This window comes from Hoplias malabaricus, chromosome 7 (genome assembly GCF_029633855.1).
Source record: "Hoplias malabaricus isolate fHopMal1 chromosome 7, fHopMal1.hap1, whole genome shotgun sequence".
In the NCBI taxonomy this organism is placed as follows: Eukaryota; Metazoa; Chordata; class Actinopteri; order Characiformes; family Erythrinidae; genus Hoplias; species Hoplias malabaricus.
This window is the reverse complement of record NC_089806.1, coordinates 19346912-19371828: the sequence shown is the minus strand read 5'-3', so window position 1 is coordinate 19371828 and position 24917 is coordinate 19346912. Positions and strand designations below refer to the sequence as shown.

The following is a 24917-nucleotide window of genomic DNA, read 5'->3' as shown; positions in this document are numbered from 1 at the left end:
TCACACAGCATTCAACACCATCGACTCCTGACTGTCATCATCGCTGCCTTTAAAGTGCAATCGGCGCAGTCTTCTCACATTGGGCGACAATACACGAGCACCGGCGGCTTTCCAGCACAACTTACGAGTAAAAATCCATTCTGATATGTCATTTAAAACAGGGTATTACACTAATGGTCAGTCGTGTGTAAACCTGGGCAACCCCTGTCCCTAAGTGAGATTATACATTCTCTCTGCATTTTACTCCATATCTGTTTAACCTATATTTAGGGGAAATGAATAACACATGGGCGTAAGTGTGCGGTGAAGTTACGCTCAGTAATTTAAAGCAGAGCAGAGGAGGAGAGACCTGTTCCCCACAGAGAAGCAGTAGTTATCCTCTGTGAAATTCCTCGAAATCTGTCATTGGACCAGGAGTGCCCAAACTTTTGCCCGCGACTGTACTAACATTTCTTTACGTAACTCCATCGTTTCTCCACGTGCGGCTTTCCAAGTTAAACCAGCGAGCGCGCGTTGCCTATGATCGCTCCATCATTACGCACGCGGAGCGCGGGGCTCCTGCGCCCTCCGTCCCCTCACACCACCCTCCGCAGGAGGTCCGACTCCCAACCCCCACACCCTCACCTCCACCTCGACCCCCCCCCTCAGAGGGATTAAGCAGCGCGCGCTTACCGCTCGAGCGCCGCACGATGTTCTCCAGGAAAGTGTTCTGCGGTGCCACCAGGCCTCTCTTTCCGCCGTGCATCCTGCGCGCCGCCGCGAGCCGGACCCGAGCGCGCACCCCTGGCCGAAGATGATCGCGAACGCGCCGCGTGCGGGTGAGTATGCGTGAGCGTGTGCGTGTGTGTGCTCGCTCGTGTGTGTGGACTCGCTCATGGTAACGCTGCGCCCTGCGCGCGCGCCTCGCCCTTCTGCACTGTGGCCCCGGAGCTCCGCCGGCTCCGCGAGCTGCGCGCTCACACACACACACATACACACATACGAACGAACACACACACACACACACACATCCGCCCCGTGTGGTGTGCGCGGAACGCGCGTGCGCACTCTGCTACAGAGCAACAGATGGAAACTGTCGAGCCGGATCTGGACAGTGACAATGAATGAGTGAATGAATGATGGTCTGACTTTAATTAACGCGAAGTCTCAATTAAGGGATATATGAGCGTATGAGTGGATGGATGGGTGGATGAATGGACGGATGATGGAGGAACTAAGACTGCTCACCAGAGAGACGATGAAGGAAGGTATGAAGACAAAGCTTATCATAGAGATGAAGTGAATGAATGGGTGAGTGACAGGTAGTAATGTATAACCAGGATGAACATTTCTGAATAGGACTGAATAGTAGCGGTTGGTCTAAGAGTAAGCATATGAATGAACGAGTGAATGAATAATTGTTTTATTACGTCATAATTGATTGAATGTAGACTAAATGTGGGATTGATCACACAGGTATAAATCAAACAAACGGAATGGTGGAACGAGTGAACAAACAAATCACTAATATACGGCATTGCCTAAATAGAGATGAAAGGATGAGTTAGTAAATGGCTGATGGGGGAAAGGCGTGACTGCAAGCTAAATAGAATGGCAATGAATGAATGACTGAATGAGTGGGTGACTTTAATAAGGCCTGACACAATTTCACGACGGAAACTGAATTAAGTCTATGGGATTGAAAGAACGAGAGAGGAAGGGAGAGGAGGATTCGCAGATTATTTTATGAGAAATCAGCAGTAGCGCACCCACCCCAGTGGCCTCCCTGCGAGGGAAACTTGCGCGCAGAGCACAACAGATGGAAACTGTCGAGTCGAGCATGATCTGGACACAGAGCGGAGACGTGGGCGCATGTCCGGGGCTGCCCAGTCAGCTCTGAGGCCAGCAGGACAGATGTCTCTTAAACATAAAGTACTTACTGAACTGAGAGGTGCCATTGTTCACACACAGTTACACATTTAAAGGAGTAGTGTGTTCTTTAACACTACCAGAATGCTGCAGAGTTCAGGACTGGGTTCCACTGAGATCTGTTTCAAATACAGAATAAATATGAGCCGTTGTGGCAATGCAACACATGTCCTTCAGCGCAGAAGCAGAACTTTAGGAGATTTACAGTGAATCAATAACCGAGGGCAACAATGAAAATACATTTAAAAACATAACACTGAAAGGATGAATGAGTGAATGGATTAAAGATGCCTGGCTGGATGGATGTGTGTGGTTGTTTGGGGATGAGAGCTGAGCCTAAGCAGAGAAGTTAATGACTGAAGGAATGATAGTGACAAACGCATGGCTAAGAGGCAGATGGACGTATACAAACATGACTGGGTGAAGGCACAGTCTAAATGAATTAGTGAACGAATAAATTAATAATGGAGGCATAAATAAGATGCTGATTAAGTGGGTGGGTTAATGAATGGGTGATGGGGTGAATGCATGAAATCCTGAATGAATGTAGATATAAGGGTAAAGATATAAACGGGAAAAATGGATGGATGTGTGAACTAATGAATAAATAAATGCATGAATTATTGTTCTCTCGGAAGCAGAAGGAGGCCAAATAGAAACATCACAACTCATTCATTCATTCATTCATTGTCTGAAACCGCTTATCCGATTCAGGGTTGCGGTGGGTCAGGAGCCTACCCGGAATCACTGGGCGCAAGACGGGAACACAGCCTGGAGGGGGCGCCAGTCCTTCACAGGGCGACACACACTCACACATTCACACCTACGGACACTTTTGAGTCGCCAATCCACCTACCAACGTGTGTTTTTGGACTGTGGGAGGAAACCCACGCAGACACATGGAGAACACACACGACCATCACAACTTCACAACTAAAAGAATGAATGGACGGATATTTTTGGATGAATGGATGAAGACACCAAACTGACAATAAAGTCTGGGTGAATGAACTAATGAACAAATAATGATTTCATTAAAACATGCGTTCATTGCCAAATAAACTCATAAACTACTGGAAGTGCAGAAGGACGCATATAATGTAAGAATGAACGAACGAATGGATGGATGAATGACTGAATGAACGGATGAATGAACGGACGGAGCTGTTATAGGAGTGAACTCGAGAGAGCTGAAGATTGAAGAGCTACAACTGCAGGATTACTCCTCCCTCTCTCTGGATTCCCCTGCTGTGTGGGACAGAGCCCCTATTGTTCCCAGCCCACCGCTGCCTAATATGGATTTGTCCAGTAGCGGAGCAGTGGATTTCCTGAGCGCGGCCATGAGGACGCAGCGCGGGGACGCGCGATGAGAGCGGGGCGCGCTGCCGTCTGTATCTGTGAGCGCACGTACCGGGAACGAGGACGGGAAGGCGACAGCTTTAAAAAGAGCGGCTGAGTAAAGAGTTGTGTCCGGGTGGAGAGCTAAGAGCGCCCCGCTGAGAAGCGCCATGCCTGCGGAGTCCGGAGGAGAAGGAGAAGCCGCGGCGGCGAAAAAGATGTTGAAGTGCGTGGTGGTCGGGGACGGGGCTGTGGGTAAAACGTGTTTACTGATGAGCTACGCAAACGACGCCTTTCCCGAGGAGTACGTGCCGACCGTTTTCGACCATTACGCAGGTGAGCTAACGTTTCTTTCCATATCAATCTCATGTGGACGGGAAGGGTCCAGACAAGCTGCTGTGAGTGTGGACACTCACTCACTCACTCACACACAGAGACCTCACTAGAAGCTAAGTAGTCTTCTTCGCTCCTTTTTTATCCGAATTTGCCGTTCCACCTTAAACTTTAGCTCTTCTATGCCATAAGGGCAAAGCCGGGTTCTTATTTCATGTTCCTTTCCACCTTAAGTGTGGTACTGTTGGAGTTCTGTCTGGAAACCTGGAATCGCAGTCCAAAATCCTTACCACCTTAAATGGTGAGGCAGTTACTTTCTGGTGCCTTGTGAGCAAAATTGACTTTTTACTCTAGTGTTTCGTTCCACCTTAACTGCTGCAGCTGTTATATTCTGTCCCTTTGAGTAAAACTGTCTAAACAATGCAGCGGATAACTGTGTGTGTGTGTGTGTGTGTGTGTGTGTGTGCTCTGTGAATGAAGTTGACTTCTTATTCCAGAGTTCCACCTTAAATGGTGCAGCTGTTACATTCAGACTGGCTGCTTCTTCGCAGGAGCGCTAGAATGTGATAAAGCTGCTTTATTTAAGGTGGAGTGTTCGAATAAGAACCTGTTCAGCCTCACTACCTTCGCCACAGCTGGGACAGGGGCTGAAAACTGGAACTGAATCAGGAGCTAAGTTAAACTACCACACCGAGGACTAAGGCCTAACCAAGTGTGGAGAAATCAGTAACAGCTACTTTTACAACGGCTAACAGTTTGCCAATACGTTGAAATACAAGGCTGAAACTCAAACATACTCCCCATGTAGTGCACAATGAGGGTCATGACAAAATTGGTTAATAATTGATAATAAGTTTCATATAAAGCCATATTTGTTCAGCCATAAACTCTACTACTCCCACTCTAAGCGTTAGTGCATTTGGGTAAAGAAGCTGTAAATTACAGGTCTATGCTCTGTAGTACATAGAAAGTAGCGAGCTGTTTGGGAAACAGCACTGCTGAAACTCTTAAAACCGAAGTTGGGAAACTGACATTCACTGGGATTCCAGAAGTATATGGCACACTTTCTATTTAGTGAATTCAGCTTGTCCTTAGAAAAGTCAATAGAATATAAGGCTTTGGAGCAGCCCATGAGATTTCGGGTTAGTTCATCTTTCCCAATTCCAAGGGGCATCTATGAAGCACCAGCAGTGCGCTGTGGAGCAGTGGAGCTGTGTTCTGTGGAGTGTTGTGGTACAAACCTCATTATCAGTACCAGACCTTACTAATCGTAATAGTAAACATTTTAAAACCAATAAAATAGTTTTTTTTAAATAGAGGTTGAAATAATATATTTATTTTTTTCCCTGTAAATAACATTCATGTATTTTGACTTTTTGAAAAACTCAACAAACCTCCGAGCTCTCAAAGTAAATTAAAATATATTGGACTAACAAGAAATCTCCAGAATTCATACATTTTATAAAATATAGCCTGTCCTGTAACAATGTGTACAAAATGTAGTTTGCCCTTGTATGATGTACCTATTCATTTCTGACCTAGTCCCTAACCTAATATACAAATTTTATAAACAACTAAGCTATTCCCTTTCATCTTATACATACTAAATGTTGGAGATCTTGTTAAACAGAGTATGTCATTTGACCAGGAGTATTTAAAGTTTCACTTACAACTGTGCCACTTATTTGTAGCGGAAATAATCAAACATTTGGCCATAATGTAACTAAAGTGAAACCTACTGTAGAAAAAAATTAATAATACAATCTCACAAAAATAAATAAATAAGGCTTCAGTTTCATCTTCAGAGGGAAGGCCCCTGTGCAATATCACATTTTACATTTTACATACCTCTCAGGGTCGGCTCCTAATTACGCAGTTGAGCTGAGGTCAGTCAGACGTCCTGGCAAAAGAAACACAACATATTCTTGCAAATAAAAAAGTTATTTAAAATCTCTCTGTCTGTAACTCACAGATTTAGGATTTAGGATAAGGGGTACAGTTTGGGTTTTGTTGAATTATATACAATTTACAGTATCTAAAACACCAGAGGAGAAGGATTTACAATACTTTTGACATAGATAATCATTTCTAAACTCCAGATTTTACTCTCACTGTGCGTTATTCAGTGGCTACGGTGAATCACTGTTAAGAAAGTCATATGCCGTTATAAGGAACTTAACTGTGGTTCTTTTGTCATGAATTTAGAGTTTAAAGGTTAAAGGGTTAAAGGATGACACATCAGGGAGTTTGTTATTTCTGGTAATTTCTCATCATTTATGGTCATTTCATTTCTTACTGTCATTGGAAAAACTGACATCACACTTGGAAATGTGTTTTAAAAGAAGAAAGGACAACAAACATACTGTTGTATTGACTATGATCTCACAGCCTCACACTTATGGACCCACTTTATTGGCTTAAATATTTTTTGCAACTGGGTGCAACTTTTTATCACTTGTGTGCTAATGAGCCAGAAAGCTTTTATAAGTCTAAAGGGGTAGTGGTTGGGCCAAAAAAAAAAAACAAAAAAAACTTTTAGCCATACTGAAGAATTATGGAGCATGTGAATATAATGCTTTGGGAGACAAACCCGTTTTTGAAGGGTATTAAAACCTACAGATGTCTGGCACTAGAAAGCACACACATCCCTCAAGGTACAAACAACTACATTTACAGGTGTTATACCAAATCAGCCAAGACATATCTGGTGTCTGAAGTGTGACTTTTTTACTTTGGCACTTAAACTTTGAGCCAAACATTCATTCATTATCTGTAACCACTTATCCAGTTCAGGGTCGCGGTGAGTCCGGGGGCCTACCCAGAATCACTGGCTCCAAGGCAGGAATACACTGAAACTTATCAGTTAAATTATTAGTTAATGTGACTGATGTGATCTATTCTAACACCTGACCTAGTACAGCAAATATATCTATACCCAGTTAACTGTCAGGTTCGTCATGAACTGAACTATGGTACACACTCTGCTCTGCTACGGCTTACGATGTGACTAAACAATCCTAAGCCTCAGTTTCTCAGTAAAGAAATTAGATCTTTACTCTTACTTCAAAGGTAAGATTTGGTACACTAGGTAGGATTTGGTATTTTTGCTTCTGCTGCAGAGTGTAATTCACTTTTACAGCACTGTCCTGAAATTAAGGAGCCCTCCTCTAAAAAGTACATAGTGCAGTTTCTGCAGTGCTTTTTATGCATAACTCAATTTTTGCATGCTTTTGTATTTCCACTTGGGTCTCTACTGCTCCTGTAAACACTCTAAACGTGAAAAAAACATCCATCTTCTTTCTGTGAATCAATTGAAAGAGTTTGGTGTCAGGAATCCTATGCTTCTATGAGCCATTTAGATGGCTAGGGTTAGATTTAGATTAGATAGGGTTAGAATCTGCATAGAACCAGCCTGGCATCACCCCTCACCTGTGTAAACATGGGATGGGTGGGGTGTGGCCAGCAACAGCTTAGTTGCATAAAAGTGACAAAGCCCTTATACAACTCATTCTGAAAGGGACTGAAACTGGCAAGAAGAGAGCTAGTGAGATCTCTTTATGTGAGAGTGATTTTGTGCAAAGAACTTCATGAGCATGTTTTGTAGAAGCCCATAGACCTATTCGAACTTGATTAAAAAGAGGTATGATATGTCCCCTTTAAGGTAAAAATGCTATCTAGTGCACCCTTGGAAAAATGTACGTTATGTACAATACTGTCAAAAAGACACTGAGCACTATTCATTGATTTCAAAGCCTTTTAGCCCAACTATGTGTGTGTGTGTGTGTGTGTGTCTGAAAGAACTGGAGCCTTCAAAAAAAAACTTGGGATTATGTGGATATTATGTGGCACATCTTTGAATGTGTGAAAAATATCGCTGCAGATTTTTTGAAAGTATAATAATGAAAGGTTTAATAAATGCAAAGAATGGACCCTGCAATTCAAAACAGATTTTGGAAATAGTGAAAATCAAGAGCGGTCTCAGAATTGTGCATAGAACTCTAAATATGGGGGGAAATGCACCCTGCACGACCAAAGACTCTGTAATAATTTACTCAAGTGTGCGGCTGCAGGGAGACAGAAAGACGGATGTTCTGAATAATGGAGGCCCCAAGAGGTTTTTTTAATTGGTTCCTTTCCAGTGTTTTGGCAAACAGAGGTGACTTTACCACAAAAGTTTAATGTCTTTGTTTTAAAAAGGATACAGGCCCTTAAACCTCAGTTTGGTTTAGTATCCAAAACGTGACACATGTATGTACGCTCATAAATTCGGTAGCATTTTTGGTACATTACATAATTTATTTTTTAAGACAGAAAGTTTGATCTAGCCACCTGCCACATACAATGATCAGCCATAACATTATGCCCCACCTTATTTCTACACTCACTGTCCATTCTCTCAAGCTTCAGCAGCACTGCAGCATTTGAGCCACTCATACCACCATCAACACAAAACCACCACGTCTGTGTCACTGCAGCACTGAGAAAGATCCTCCTGTGAGGGGTCCTGACCATCAAAGAACAGGGTGAAACATACAAACCAAGTATGCAAAACAATAGATTGACCATAGTCTACAACGTTTTATATATTTTAAACACCTCTGAGTGGAATGAGAGAAGAGAAGAAGGGGAAGAGATTAGAAGAGAAGAGAAGGAGGAGGAGAAAAAACATTCTTCTGGCTTCTGCAGCAGGACTGAGGAAAAACACAAGGCCAATCAATCGTCCCTATTCAGCGTTGGCCCCGCCAGTCTTTCCACATGGAGAGGGCCTTTACACAGCATCATAATAAAGAGGGTGAATTGTCACACAGTGCCTTAATGTCTAGGCAAAAAGCACAGAGCTTGTGTTGTATGGCTCTGAATAGACTCCAGTGTGCGACTGTGGCAGTATTAGTGTTAAATGAAAAACGTCATTTATTCTGCTCACAGTGGAAGAGTAACTGTAGGAACGGCAATGGGCCAAATTCTTTTACCCATGGTGGGATGCATGCAGCAGTTCTCGTCTAATGTCTTGATGACTGGTTGACGTTTGGCCTCCTTGCACACAAAGTACTGTACTGATCAGTTACAAATGTGTCTCAAATTAGGATTTTGGTTTTTAAAGAAACGTCAGACTTTTAGAACAACTAAAAGCAAGAATAAATGCCATTTTAAGAAATGGGATAGGTCCTGCCTGCCCGAGCCACTGGTATGCTACAACATTTTCAGGACACTCTACATAGATTTATACTGTATGTGCTAATAACTGAACTAGTGAATTACTCTGTAATTACAGTTTAAACTGAAAATATTGTGTTAAGATAAATTTTAAGGCACTAGTCAACATTAATTTGTTTCATTCAAATGTACTGATAGGTAAAATTCCTCAGCACCTAAAAATGCTCTTAATAGTTTTTGTTCACCTTAACATTTGTTCATCTAAAAAGACAACTTTCTAAGCACAGGCCTGCTCCTAATTATGGAAATCTGGTTCCGTTTGCCTGGATTGATTAATGTAAATAGTACACTGTCACCAAAAATGTACAGTTGAGGTATTAAAAGGTACAAACTGTATAAATGTTTTTGGCTTTAAAGTCCAGTTGTGTACCCTAAAGGTATAATTCAATGGTACAAAGGTACAAGAACATAATAGAAATCCTGGGGATGAAATGGGGTGTATGAAATTGCGCAACAGGTAATGTTGCTGTCACACAGCTTCAGGGTCCTGTGGTTGTGGGTTTGAGGCCTGCTCTGGAGGGAGTTTGGTGTGTTCTCCCTGTGTCTGCATGGGTTTCTTCCCACTATCCAAAAACACATGTTCATAGGTGGATTGGCTACACAAAAGTGTCCATAGGTGTGATTTTGAGTGTGTGTAGGACTGGTGCCCCTTCCAGGGTGTGTTCCTGCCTTCATTGCGCTTTTCCACCAACGAGGAACCGGAATTGTTCCAGTTTGTGAACTAAATTTAGAACAGTTTGGCGCGTTTCCACCAACATAAACTGGTTCATGAGTTTGTTCCCAGCTGGAACCAAGGAAAAGTTGGATCTGCAGTGCAAACTGTGATGTCCATGGGTGTATCTGAGAGATTCATTAACTCAAAAAAGAGCTCACAGCCTCAAATACAGCATTATCACCCAGTGGAACTGGACGGGGTCATTTATGTTTCATATAAAAAAAAAAATAAATAATGGGAAATAAAACAGGAACACGCTCCATTTGTGTGTGTTTCTGGGGCTATGTTTGGCGCGACACCATGCGCGTTGTTCAGAGCCGTGGCTCTTGGTTACGTTTCTCTGCTGTTTACCAGCTCAGCAGGATGGCTCGGAACTCTGCAACATTTACACGCGTATTATATCTCACTCTGATCTGACTCCATGATAAACCAAAAATAACAATGTCCCTATCCTGACTCTGAGAGTTTATCTATGGCTTTGGTGCTGTATTCAGCCACTGCGACGCCCCCCTGCTGATGACATATCCTAAACTTGTTGAAACGCAGACCGGTTCAGTGGAAAGAACCAGGGTTCCAAGAATCAGGAAAGTAAATGATTCATAAACTAGAGTTCTTTTGGTGGAAAAGCATTTTTGGTGATTCTGGGTAGGTTCTTGACCGACTGTGACCCACAACATGATAAATGGTTACAGACACTGAATCAGTGAATAAATGATTTATTATAGAATATGGTCCAATTATGTTCCTAAATAAAGATACAGAATATGTACCCTTTATGTAACAGCACAGTGACTGTATGACAGTATGTTAACTAAGATTATATTAACTTAGAATTGATAGTGAGTATCAGTTCTATTAGTCAATTAAATGATTTAGGATATTATACACCTTTTGCAACCTTTTGAATTTTAGTGGTTACATGACCCAAAAATGCGGCTGCAGTTTAAGGGTTAATATTGCAGAATCATTACCAATACACAAATTCCAGGTTCATGACACTCTTGGGCCTCCTCTCACATCATGCTCTGTGAAAGATGGAAATCCAGACCTCCGCCGGTAACCGGGGCTGTGGTTTCCGTCCACAAATCCCAACGGATCAAAACTCCCTCCTCCTAAACAAACAGATCACATTCCCGGTCTGCAACACAGCCTGTTAATGCTTTAGAGATGAGTCATCATCTCGCGTGGCTCCCTTTAGACTCCCACCACAAATCGCATAATCTACAGCCGATATTGCCTGCTCGAGCCACGGGGCTTGAAGCAGAGCACTAGGGAGGAGAATATTAGAGTTGTAATTAAAATATCCATCTTCGGTGAAGAGGTCCATTTAGATGCTGTCACGTGGTGTAAAGTAAGGACAAGCTTTTTTTCTTTTTCTTCCAGCTTTAAATGTTACTCTTCTAACTGTTGCATAGGCTCATCCTCCTGAAGAGCAGCAGAGTCATGGCCCACGACTGTGGAGGCGAGGCTCTGATGTAAGCGCAATACAGTCTTGGGTGTCTGCCAAGGCTCAGTTTGTCCATGTGGACTAATGTGTTTAAAGCCATTCAAAGTATCATCCTATGACATTGCTTAGCAAAGCTGAATGCTTTAAGCAGGTCTTAAGACATAAATCAGTGTTCAATATTTATTATTCACTTTGTAGTGTCAAGCCAGGGTTTGTCATTAAAGCCTGCCCAAGAAGAATTTTGTAGTTGTACCTTTTATAGTAAGACACACCCCAACCAAGAGTTCTACTTGCTATTACTTGGAGAGTTCGCTGTGAAAACTACACATGCTCACCTGGGGTATCAGCAGTATTTCTGTAGTATTTCATTAGTATTTCCTAGGGTTTCATTAGAGCACTAAATACCACAAAACAGATCAGCAAATGTGTATTACAAAGACATATTTTTTCATCTCACCAGGCAAATGCTCACTCCATAGTAGGGTTGCAAAGAGTTGGAAAATCTATACATTTCTGGTAAATTACTGGTAATTTCCATGGGAACTTTAATTTAGGAAATTTTGGGAATTTATTGGATTTAATAGGAAATATTGGGTAATTTAAAGGAACCATAACATACACTATGACACAAACTTTTTGATAAAGTTGATGTTTTTTTGTTTTTGTTTTTGTAGGAGAGACTGTGCCTCCACCATGTTTAGATTTTGCAAGTATTCGATTATCATTAAAATATAAGACTTACAAAAGTATGTTATAACAACTGAAAAAGTCTCATTTATTGTTATAAAAACTTGCTCTCGTTTTATCCTAGAAAATGTTATTAAATGTAGAGCTAAGAAGTGGGGATAACGTGGCATGGTGGGATTCATGTTCACAGTAAAATGAGTAAGTCTAACATTAACAGATTCAAAACCTAAATATATTACTTGAAAATATTATTAGAGTGTCAAAAGTGGCACTTATATATTATGACCACAAAGCAAATTTAAACACATTATTAAAATAAAGTTTACTATTGTGTATTTAGATGATGAGGTCTGTATTAATTCATGAACCATCATTCACTTACTTAGGTGTAAACTCACCCTTCAGTGTGAACGGTAATATAAGTGTTCTAAAGAAGAAATTTGGAAAATCACAGCATGAAAATAAGTGAAATTACCAAAACGGGTGGCACGGTGGCACAGCAGGTAGTGTCGCATTCACACAGCTCCAGGGATCCACTCCGGGTAACTGAGGAGTTCGATGTGTTCTCCGTGTGTCTGCGTGGGTTTCCTCCGGGTGCTCCGGTTTCCTCCCACGGTCCTAAAACACGCGCTGGTAGGTGGATTGATGACTCAAAAGTGTCTGTACGAGTGAATGTGTGTGTGTGTGTTGCCCTGTGAAGGACTGGCGCCCACTCCAGGGCGTGTTCCTGCCTTGTACCCAGTGATTCTGGGTAGGCTCTGGACCCACCACGACCCTGAACTGGATATGTGGTTATTGATTAATTAACTAACGACCAAAATATCTGAGGACGAAATAAACAATCAGGCTGACCACCTGTTTTGCATCTTTCACAAACAAAATAATCCTACACCAGATTAATCTTTAGATTTAATGTTATCTTTTAAATAAATATATAAATATATATTTAGCCTTAAAATGAAAGATTATTCCTCGTGATAATAACATTCACTGTCTAATATAATAGAAGACTGTTATTAGGGAAACTTGTTACAAAATTGTAAAAGACAAAACACTTTTGCCAAATTATATTCAGCATCACCAAATATTATAGCATTTACCTGAGCAATAAGCATTTATTGATCTGAAAAGGCTAAAATGATGAGAATTGCATACATTGTGAAACAATACATCTCAGCTGGCCCAACCATTGTGGTTAGGTTTAACATTTCCAAACCTCATAAAAAGTCCAGAATTTGCAATCCACTTTTGTTTAAATTTGTATTAGTCAGTATTTATCAATAGTTTATTAAAATTACATCAGGTGTTAAAACGATGGTTGCAAACATTCTAATTCATTTATGCAGTGGTGCAATGCAACAAGGAATATAATCAATTTTGTAATCAATTCTTACTGTAAAATCACTTTTGCACACTACTCTTTATAAATGGGATGATCTAAGGTGCACGCAAAGAATATCTGCTTTGAGGCAATATGCGTAAGACAGAGCAAGGCAAAGGTAGAATTTTATGACACACTAGTTGAATTACAATTCATTTTTAACCAAAGAATCAAATGCTTTATCTTTTGTAGCTTCATGTGATTTTAATGTTGTGCTTATTGCCAGAGAAATTTCAAATCCTCCTTATCAGTAATAATTTTTTCAGAGCATTTGTTAGTAAAACACTCCACATTGTCAATTTACACAGTCACCTCCCTTATAATTTGTGCCTCAGCAGTGCCAGTCCTTAAAATGAATATTCATTAAGTCAGGTGTTAATCATTCAGCTCAGTAGTGAGCTCAGATTCATGCGGCACAAGGCTGCTACAAACACATAAATGAGCTCTGGGTGCTATTGCACATGTAAAACACATCATCACCACAAACATTTTGTAGCTACAGCCCCTCATTTTCACTAATTACACATGCACGTCTGGTTATGAAAAAAAGAAACATCCATACAGTGTGCTTCAATCTCTTGTACACATCTGAGAGGTGTGTTTGTAAACAAACGCAAACAAAGCAAAGCAAGAGCATTTCCTCGTTACCCTCTGAGAAGGGCTGTAAAGCCATGATTTGATTAATATGCGTAATTAGCCAAGCCCATGCTCTCAGCTGACCTGTTTGTTGGTTGATTTAATCAGCTGCACTAACATTCAAACAGCTGAACTTCCACCTCAGCTGAGCCAAAGCCCTGTTTGTACTGCACCATGCAGGGCTCTCAAAGGCTTGACGCAAACTTTGGCTTTGAAATATACACGATCAGTCATTTTAATAATGCTCTTTTCAGTTATGTTGCGCAGAAACTCTCCGCAGGACATCTAAAACAGACAGGCACACCTCGGTACAGTAGGATACAATCTAAAAGGGAGAAATAGACACTGAAATGTACCTTTCAATGTAGCCGACCCCATGTAATATCTGTTACTCTGAATAAAGTCAATATGGAGGCATTTATCTAATAAATAAGAATTTAATATTAGATACTGTCCTGACCGACTTTGTGAAACAGAGCCCAGATCATAATCATAAATGATGCAGGTTAATATTCTACATGGTTTACAGATGCGTTATATAATTAAGGTAACTGTAATCAAGATAATGATTTTAACGGTCTTTTTAAGGGATACATTCATCCTATAATCTATACAGACTTTAAAGATGTGTATATTTTTTGATGCTTAAAAAGCCCTTTGCTAATTACAACTCAGTATTTTAATGAGCTCAAAAAAAAAAAAAAGAATAGAAAAGCTAATTGTTTGTTTGAGCCACTTTGTTCTTGATTGACATCTGAAGTTGGTTTGACTGATTTAAAAAAAACAACTAAGCATTTAGAGCATTTTTTAAAAACTTTTTTTTTGTTCATTAAATTCCAAATAATTCCATAATGTTCGTCAACATTTCCTCACCGTTTAGCAGTCACGGTTTTAGTGACTATAAATGCCAAGCCTAGTCTGAACATCATGAATCCATTTATGCATTAACATCAGATTGCCACTCAATTTCCACTCAGACGTTCATATAAAGCATATTGCTACAGAACTGCAGTGATGACTTAGTGCTGACTGACTCTCTGGAGAGGGTGGAATAGCAGGAATCCTTAGGAATATATCAATAATACTGTGTTCCCGTATCAGTATGTGGTTGACACGGGAATGGAAAGCGATATTTTGCCCTATGTTTGATCACTTACGCAAATAGTCTAGTGGTTTCTGTAGCTGTTTTTCCCACTGCTGTTTTATCTGTGGGTTAGTCAGCTGAAGGAGTCATGGTGGTTATTTAAGCAAGCTCAAGTTACACAGAGCTGTATTGTAAAAAGGAGTAAGGAGAAGGTGAAGGCTTGGGGCTTCTCTACACCCTGAATCACATTGCACAACAGGGAACAGGGGTGGAGGAGGTGTAGGCTTTGAGAGGGGGAGGGTATTGTAACATCAAACTTCTGTCCCCAGGCTGTAGAGTATAGAGGAATAGGGGAAGGCAGCTGACCGGATGGAACAGCTGAAGGTCTAACACACAGCCAGCACAACTCCCCTCTTACCAGTCATATAGAAAAGTTTGAATACCCCTGCGCAACTCAAATTTGATCTGTTGTTTTCAATTAAGATAAAAAAGTTAAGTCTAAGTGACCACCTCTGCATGAAATCAAATTAAATACAGCCTTGCTTTGGACATTTTGAGTGCAGAGTTCTTACTGATTTACTGAGTTTAATTCAACATAATTTTAATTTATATGTAAAGCCCTTTTTATAATTTAATATTGTGACAAAGCTAGTTACTACTAGTTATACTAGTGCCAAATGGATAAGCTGAAAAAACAGGAAAGAAAAACTCCCTCACAACATTAGGAGGAAACACAGAGAGGAAGCAAGACTGAAACGGGGATATCATCCTCCTCTAGTTTACATCAGACAACAAAAGGTAATATGAATGAAGCAATAACAATTTGCAATAAATGTACAATCGTGAAGAACAGAAAGATGTCTGTCATCTGACACAAATATATAGACTGTCAATAGCTCGATACTTTTAGCTTAAAATGAGTGAATAGAACAACTAAGCAAATGGAAGCACATTGCTGTGTTTTTATATTCAGAGAGAAAACTGAATGGTTTTCTCATGTGAAAATGAGCATCAAAATTTTGCAGAGGACTGTACACACTTCTGTTTAAGACAGTATTTCCTCTCTCTGTCTTCTTCCAATCTTGTTCCACTCCTCACTGTTTCAGCATGTACCACCCGGGCATCTTACTGCCAGGCGTGAGAATGTGAGACTATAAGCGAGGGACGGGGGAAAAAAAAAAAAAAAAAGGAGACAAAGACAGAGCGTGCATTCACGATGCAGACTCCTTATTTAGCCAGGCCTCAGGAGAACAGGAGAGTGGTGCTCGTAAAAGGACCTGTCTGAAACAGCTGATATGCCGCAACACACACTGCCTTTTCCCCCCACCTCTGAAGAGACACACCACTATAGAGGACATCAAAATCCAGCAACCCCTCACTGTTTACCCGTCTCAGCCTGGATTCATAATACGCTTGTTTTATATTTTAAATATTTTTTACTAAATAAAATTGATTGCAAACACTGAATTATCTTTAACAAATAAGTCGTTATTTTTATATTGTTATATCTGTATAGCATGTGAACACAGCAGGTGTCCTTTATATTCATTTTATATTAATTTTTAATGAACAGACCAATAAATACTGTTCATTAAATAATAAATAATCTTCATATTAACTTACAATAAGCCTTAAGAGCGTTGTAGCCTTTTACCATGATATTACCAGCAAATATACAATGCTTAAAGTAAAAGTTTTTAATTAAACTACTTTAATTGTGTTTCTTGAAACAAAATCAGTGGATGCAGGCTCAAAAGCAAAGTCTGATTGCGTCTGGTCAATACTCATGAGAGATTTAAGAAATAATATACTTGTCTTTTGAAAACTATGCAGCTATTTATTTGGGGGTGGGTTGGTGTGGGTGGGGAGGGGGGGGGGGGGCTTGATTCATGAGACAAAGAGGATGTTGGGGCTGTTCCTGTTGTAAAAATATTTTTCTGAACCATTGTCTTGAAGTCCGCAGAGTTCAGTGTTCCCATCTGCATTGTGCTACAGAGTCTAAATTTAGCAGCGAGATCAGCGATTGCTTCGAGGAGTAAGAGGCAAGATTGAACGTTTGATTTGATTTTCAGAAGTGCGCCGTGGCCACACAGGGCACACAGTTACTCCTTAATTATATCTAAAATTTTTCTGGCTAATGCCATACACTGCCAAGTGAAACAATAAAGTACAGTATAATGACAGGATCCTCGGGAGAGTTTCCTTTCACTGCTGCTTTTGCAGTAGCTTCACAGAGCTGCACACTACTGCTCTCAGCTCATTACTACTAGAGGTGAGGGAGGGAAAAATATTCAAATTAAAGTATGGCTTCCCATAATGACCTTCATCAAAAACTCCCAGTACTGTCAGAGCTCAGAGTGGGGTTCTGGGAAAAGAGGAGACAGCACTGCGTGTGCTAGTGGCTATTGTACATGGTTAAAAAGGCAGGAAAGCATTCAGCTGACACACACTTGTTTCTTTAATAGGTGTCGGTTGATGGCAGGGGGGGGGGCAGCTTCCCCTTAGCTGTGTCAACACAGCCGACTTCTATTGCTCATTACCCACAACAGGGTGTAGTTTGTCGGGTACACACACAAACACAAAGCTCTTACTTACCACTTTTTAAAAACTTTACACCCCCCAGCTGCTGACAGCTATCCCACTCCACACCAAACCAACAGATGAAAGGGTCACCTCTGATAGGATGTGTGTTCACATCAACCTGCTGGTCTCAAGTGGTTTCATCTCATCTTTATGCAGTTTCTCACATCTATCTTGTGTCTTCTTTTACAGTAAATGTAACTGTATCTGGCAGGCAGCACTTGTTGGGGTTGTACGACACTGCTGGACAGGTACGTCACTAAACAAGCAAGCACTTCTGACGTTTACTCTTTACAGCTCCAACTCCTGTATGATTTTAACGTCACGTTCATGTAGTGCTATAGTAGTTGGAATGTTGGCCCTCTTCAAATTGAGATAATCAATGCTGGTGAACAAGGTGTCTGTGAAATAAAGTAATAAGCAAAAAATAATGCCCATTTATTAGCCCAGGATGTTTGTGGCTAAAAATGAATTAGCTGAAATTGTATGAAATATTTCACATCTTGATTAAGGGAATCATCTCTATGCCTACACAGTTAAATAAATAGAACAGATATGCTGAGCTTTTTTCCTCTTGGATCATGCTGCCAGGCCCTCTCTGTTGACTCACCTTTACTGATAAGTGCATGGCCATACATAAAATAGCTCAATAATTACAATGTAAATAAGGTGCGTTTGCTGCCTCTTAATTGGAAATGCATGAGTCAGGCACTTAGGCCCACAGTAGAACATACCCTATATCCATCTGGGAGGGAGCGAACTGGCAGGGGCTATTGACTGAGGCCATTGTATACTTGTTGGCTGAAGTCCACGCTGTCAGTAGTACTTTAAATACACCAGGGGCAGACACCAGCAGGGCAGGCCCAGTGCAACAAGCAGCATCATGAACACAAGTGTTCTACCTTGTGAAACATGATACGTCTCAGACATATGGAAGCTCATATCAGCCACTCATGATTTCATTACATTGAAACCCTTTACTTTCTCATTATGACATGTTTTATATAATAATGAGATTCTAAGTCATTGTTATGAGAAACATAAATGGCTGTTTAATTTTTGGTGGTGAAAACTGGCCTCTATGCCAGTGAATCTCAGAAAGGAATAGAGAAATTATGATCATCTTTTTTTACTACTAAGTAATTGAGGTCATGGCCAATAATAACAACATTGCTTCTTTGGCCACAAAGCTTTATTTCTCAAAGGCGAAGTCACAAGACAAGTCAGCATCAGCCTAGAGGACTGCATCTGAGCATTAAACACAAGCCACATCAGATAGTCCCTTATGGAAAAGGGCATCAGCACAATGAAAGCAATCAAGCAATAAAAGCCCAGTGCATAGTGTTCTAAAAACAGTGTGAAGCTTTAAACATATTTCCAGTTAAATTTGAGTAAGATTGGATTAATTTGATATGATCCCAAATTGTTTTCTAATTTAGGCAGAATACACAAAGACACACAGTACAGGAATATAAATAATAAAAACAATACAGCAGGTAATAACCATTATGTCATTATTGGCATTTGATCTGAGATTGACTGGCGCCCTGTCCTGGGTGTGTTCCTGCCTTGTGCCCAATAATTCTTGGTAGTCTCCAAACCCACAGTGATTAGGATGAAGCGGTTACACAAGATGAATGATGAATGGGCATTTCAGAAGATTCGGATCAATGAAAGATAATGCTGTAATGTTTTATTCATAACTCTCTGCATTGTGCAGTCTGAGTAATTTATTTTTTTTAAAGAAAAAACATTAAAAAAATTACAAATTGAATCACTGTAAATTTTCCACATCTGGATGCAGTACCCGACATTCAGAGCACTCCAAAGAGCCAAAGCAAAGTTTGGCACAGTTCATTAAGCGACTCTAAGGCGTCCTGTGGCTGTGAACAGGGAGCACTCAGGCCCTGTCCCGTGAAGCGCTGCTGTTTGTTTAAAACCAGGGCAGACTCTCTGATTTATTCCCCGTGCACTGCTGCTTAAATGAATGTTATGTAATTCACTGCCTGCCACTGTAAGCAATTCACTAATGCTGAGGACCATCTACGGCATGCTGGGCTCCAATCTCATATCGATCACTCAACACAAGATCGATCGCACTTGAACAGCAGAGTGTCTGGCTTTTACAGGCTGCTGGCATCAGTTTACAGCAGTCATGTTGCCCTGCAATAATAATATAGGCCTAATGCGAACATTTACTCATTCACGGTCGTGCATATAGTGATTTAAAAGATAAATACCGACTCCCGCGCAACTTTCAACAACATCATTTCAATATTTTCAAAAGATGTGCTCATTTTTTTGTACGACATCTACAGTAGTCTGAGCTCATGGAAAACGACTGCTTTTTTATTGCATAACGTAATGTTAGCAAAGACAATACAACATTGCAGATTTATTGCACGAGTCCTTTGCCGTTCAGCCTGCCAGCAAACGCACCGCATTAAAGGCATTCATTATGAAGCTGATTTCTTTACCAGTAGATGGGCTTTTAAAGATTAACTCCACGTCTGGTTTCTGCTGGCCTCTGCCCTCTCAGAACATCACAAATACAAAAATGGATCCCGAAATGTGTGCACAGTGGTGGTGTAAAGTGGCTGATGAGGGTAGTGCTGAGGCAGGAGAGGGAAAGATATATAGTGTCAGACAAAATTTGGAAAATCTAGTCCACAACTTTTAACCCCCAAATGATGGAGAGTGCCATCTCTCACATTAATGCACATCCCCCATGGAGCTAAAAGCCTGCTAAAAACTTTTAATACAGGACCAAATATGATCCATTATGATACGAACTGAGGGAGGATACAGAATTAATTTCAATAAAATGTTACAGTTCAGACATTGTATGAATGTTACTGATGAAATCACATGATTAAAAACATTGCCAACAAACATGTACATAAACGTGAAAAATCTTTAAAGGCTAAGCACCACTTAATGGACCTCCATGAATATTTCACATTATTGTAGTTACTGACATATATAAGTATGAATTAAAATGAAAATAGCATTTTTAATTTGCTTTAAAACTGACAATTTTATTAAATTGACGGAAAAACCCGAGCTCGCTACGGAAATTCTTGAACGCAACCGTGACGTCACTGGTGGACAACAGCTGAACAACGCAGCGGTAAAATACTGTTATGACTGACTGTTATGACAGTATCTAGCTGATAGCTAAATAACCAACATTATTCATGACAGTAGCCTAGCAATAAGCTTAACTCAAATTTAGAGGCACCGTTATTCTTGTAAATGTGATCGAAGTCGAACTCGAATTCATCCGACACTATAAACCTCTGTAATGCAACTACGTAGCCGAGTATAATCTGAGCCACCGAGTTTAGCAAGTCAAGCTAATGTTAACTAACATCAACTAAAACAGGCGAAGTAAGTGTACTTACCCTGTTTACCTCCATGTTACAGAGGCTCTTGAACACCTTTCGTTGGTGTCCTTACATGCCCATATTGTTGGAAAAGTGCCAGTGAAATGAGCTACAGATAACGGATGGTCCTTTCCAAAGTGCCTGTTTAAAGTTGACAAATTTAGTCCATTTTCTGGATATTTTGGGATCTTTGGACCATTTGTGCACAGATGTCCCACTGTACATTGAATTATTGCAGCCAAAAACAACACACCTTTTCGTCATTTTGCATTAAATTAAGTGCAACTTTTAGGGTTGTTGTCCACCATCTACGTCACAGGCAAGACGCCTATTAGAATTTCCGAACACCGTTTGGGGGGGGGAGACCAACGGTTTTTTAAACCTTATTCCTTGAATTAGTAAGAAATAACATGTTTTCTGACTATCAATAAACACAAGTTAGGAACTGAAATTCCACTATTTATTTGTTTGACACTTTTATATAGCTGGTGCTTAGTCTTTAAGGCTTTTACATAAGGACTTCATATTGAATACTTTATTTTAAAAATAACAATGCTTACATTACAGATAGCTGTACATTTTACCAAGAAACTATAAAGAAATTACGCATGAAAATTTTAACAGGACCTGAAAATCTCTCAAATAGCTGTCACATAACTTCCACATGATTATATATATATATATATATATATATATATATATATATATATATGAATTGCAGTCAGTTACAACAGGTTTTTCAATAACATATGCCATGTGCCTTTAAGTCCCAATATAAGCAGTCAATAAAAATTTTGAATACATTTACTCCTAAAGAAGGTTTGAATTTTAAAAAGAAGTATAAGAAGATGCTAACTTTCTTCCTCTACTGTCTTGACGCTTTTCTAGGAGGACTACAACCAGTTGCGGCCACTCTCCTACCCCAACACTGACGTCTTTCTCATCTGCTTCTCTGTGGTCAACCCTGCTTCCTACCACAATGTCCAGGAGGAGTGGGTTCCTGAGCTCAGGACCTGCATGCCTCACGTACCCTACATCCTTATTGGCACACAGGTGGGCCTCAAGCATCGGCCATAAAAACTGCAGAGGGGAAAATAAAACAGACGTCACAGTCAAAGTTTTGTGAAGACAGAGTTTTGTTTCTCACCTGAATGTTTGAGATTTGATGAATGAGAAATTAGAAATTGGACAGTGCAGCTAATGAATTTAAGTGCACTGAGGGAGCAGGTAAATGCCTTCAGACTTGCTTCATTTTTGCTCCCAAATGTACAAACCTTCGATATTAATATTCTCAAGCATCACAATGTTCCCTCAAATATTTTGGCAAGAAAACTGGGTTTTCTACAAAATGAATCTAAAATTATACTTTTATACAAGCTTTATGTCACCAATTAAAACCTATGGAAATAAAGCCATAAATAGCCCGAATAGTGAAAAGTAATACACTTTCAGTTCCCTCCCTACTCTGTGATGGGCCTCATTTGTGAAGCTGCCAGAAAAGCACCATATGTGCTACAGGGTTGATTCAGTAATTGCTCTGTTCGAAATTGTGTTCCAAGTTTTGAGTTAATTTAAGTTCCCATTAGTTAACGTTCTAAAACCCGCACAGCGATACATTGTTTCGTAATAAAAGCACACTCTGCTGGTATTAATAGAAAAGAACAGAGCACAGTTTTACTGTCAGTGCCATGCTGAAAGTGAAGCAACCAGCTATAAGCATTCTAGACACAAATATTAAACACCAATCTTACATGCTGAAATATTAAGAACTATAGGTGTATTAGAGCAGGGGAAGATCTTGGCAAAAAGTGATTGAAGCTGTAATAAATGCAAAGGATGTTAGTATAGAAAGGACATTGTAATTTGGTTGTTGAGTCTTAAATCATAGAAATTATGGTCTCCTACTTATTGTCCAGTTTCTGAACTACTAAAGACTGTTACTGTTGGCATGGATTCCTAATTTAGACAATAGTCTTGGGTTTCGAATGCTGAAAACTGTGTCACTGCCCAAGAACATAAAAATAGAGCAGCTGATGTCCCGCATGCGCAGACGTGACTATTCCGGTTGTAGTGTGTTCTGCTGGAACAGTATATTTTGTTAAGCTCTTGTTTATTTTGGTAGATTGACTTGCGAGACGATCCAAAGACACTGGCCCGCTTGCTTCAAATGAAGGAGAAGCCACTGACCTATGAGCAGGGCCTCAAACTGGCCAGAGAGGTGAGAACCCCACGGTTTGTGTTGTATCAAAGGTAACCTATCCATATTGCACAGTGCATGCAGTTTCATCCGTGTGCTTTGTATGGTTCTTGTACACAGATCGGAGCACAGTGCTACCTTGAGTGTTCAGCACTGACCCAGAAGGGACTAAAGACTGTGTTTGACGAGGCCATTCTGACAATCTTCAGCCCTAAGAAACAGAAGAAGGGCTGTGTGCCGTGCAGGAGCTGCTGTACTATTGTATGAGCACAGACACAAGCCATGAGGCAAACCCCACTGTGAACACCAGCCCACCTCCAGATGTACACGACAACACTGAAGCGCAAAAAAAAAAAAAAAAACTAAGCCAAGCCTCTTCAGCACCTTCCAGTGTGCAGCACATCCTGCCTCTGCCTCTCTGTCCATTACCAAGAAATGAAAAACACAGTCTTCTCTGTGCCTTATTAATCAAAGACTGAGGACATGAAGCTTTTAGGCAGTGGTCTTCTAGAGCGCATTTCTTTATCGCAAACAAAGAGCGACCAAGGAAACATGGAGGTTACTTTCAAGCAATGTGCAGAGATGCAGAGAGCCAAACCATGTAAATAGAGCTTTCCTTTCCCGTTCATGAAACCAAAAGCAGTCACCTCTCAGACTGATTCTACCAGGCTTTCCATGAGCTCAGCCCAAGTGCCTCAATCTATCACCAAATGTCACAAATTCTATTCATACCACTATTCTTCACCTTCTCTTACCAAAGACAAGGCGCTTTCCCATTTAATGCTTTCATCAGGGACGCCCTGACACAGGGAAACCTCTTACAATCTTCTTTCCAGCAAAGAATCTCAGTGTTAACTGTGGGCTGTTAGATATCTAGCCCACACCTTACAGGCTTTCTCAAAGCAGCCCATGGCACTGTGTTCAAATTAGAGCGTCGATACATTTCCTCTCAGTAAAATGTGACCTTGTGAACTTCACTCACTTACAGCTTGCAGAAATGTTACTGTGAATGCCACGTTGAACGTCTTGTCAGTGCCCCTGTGACATAGTTACAGTTTCTCAGCTCTCAAGAATGTCCGCTTAGCCTTCTATTGTGTTCACTTTCAGTTTTCTCTAAAGCCAGCGCCCTGTGTCAGTGCTCTATCAGCTAAATGTTCAATGAATCACTGGGAGTTAAAGGGCTTAGGTCTGCCAGCTAACAGCCAGTACATTTTGCTGGAAAAAGCAGCAGTGCAAAAGTTCAGGCCATTCCTACACATTCATTGAAATAACTATGAAGACTCTGAATGCTTTTTAAACACATCCCTGCTTTGGTACGGAATTTCTTACTTTGACAGCTCTTCACTTCGCGGTAAAAACACTGGTTGCCTTTTAGTGTGACCTCAGGGACTTCCTCCACAACCCACAGGGTGCTAGTGACCTTCCTCATGACTACAAGGAAGGAAGGCCTGGTCCACACAGAGGAAGAGTGAGCCTGATTCCAAGTGCCTTTAATGTAGCATAGAATTTGACCCTTCACTTGTTTTTATTTCTTAAATGACACTGTGCCTCGAGTCATCCTATGCAACAGACTGTATACTGTAATCGTACAAAAGAACAGCAGCATCAGCACTGGCCATGCCAGCAATAACTTGAACTCATTGTGTAACTGTAAACCTATATTTAACTTTCTTTTTAGAATGTAGTATTACTTTCTTTTTTTGTATATCATATATTGTTTGTGCACCATATGACTGCTTTTTAGCGTATGTAATTGTTTGTATATAGGTCTGGTGTGATTAAAACTCATTAACAAATTTATTGTAGGCCTAATATTATGACTGGTCAGCATTACTTAACTTAAACTACACATATTTCTGCAAATGTTTAGACAGTGGGCTGTACCTTTGGACCATGTGTAATTATGGACATACCAGCACAGGCGAGGAAGGGGGTGGAGATGTGTGGAATCGTCTGATCCTAAATAGATCTCCATTCATCTGTTCATTCTACAGCACTGTACATATGCAGT

The 24917-nt window shown here is 40.5% G+C and overlaps 2 protein-coding genes across 3 annotated transcripts in view; one reads left to right on the top strand and one right to left on the bottom strand.

Moving 5' to 3' along the window:
- Window positions 1-760, bottom strand: part of kcnh5a (potassium voltage-gated channel, subfamily H (eag-related), member 5a) — a 134075-nt gene extending 133315 nt beyond the window's left edge. For both annotated transcript variants that reach the window (XM_066677125.1, XM_066677126.1), the window contains exon 1: window positions 673-760. In XM_066677125.1, the coding sequence (XP_066533222.1) occupies window positions 673-745 (73 nt within the window). In that variant the 5' untranslated portion in view covers window positions 746-760. The remainder of the gene's footprint in view (window positions 1-672) is intronic.
- Window positions 761-3162: 2402 nt separating this feature from the next.
- Window positions 3163-24689, top strand: rhoj (ras homolog family member J). Its single transcript, XM_066676493.1, has 5 exons — window positions 3163-3582; window positions 17516-17574; window positions 21598-21762; window positions 22832-22927; window positions 23027-24689. Exons 1-5 carry the CDS (start codon window positions 3417-3419, stop codon window positions 23171-23173), a joined length of 633 nt encoding a protein of 210 aa, XP_066532590.1. The 5' UTR covers window positions 3163-3416; the 3' UTR covers window positions 23174-24689.
- The last annotated feature ends 228 nt before the right edge of the window (window positions 24690-24917 follow it).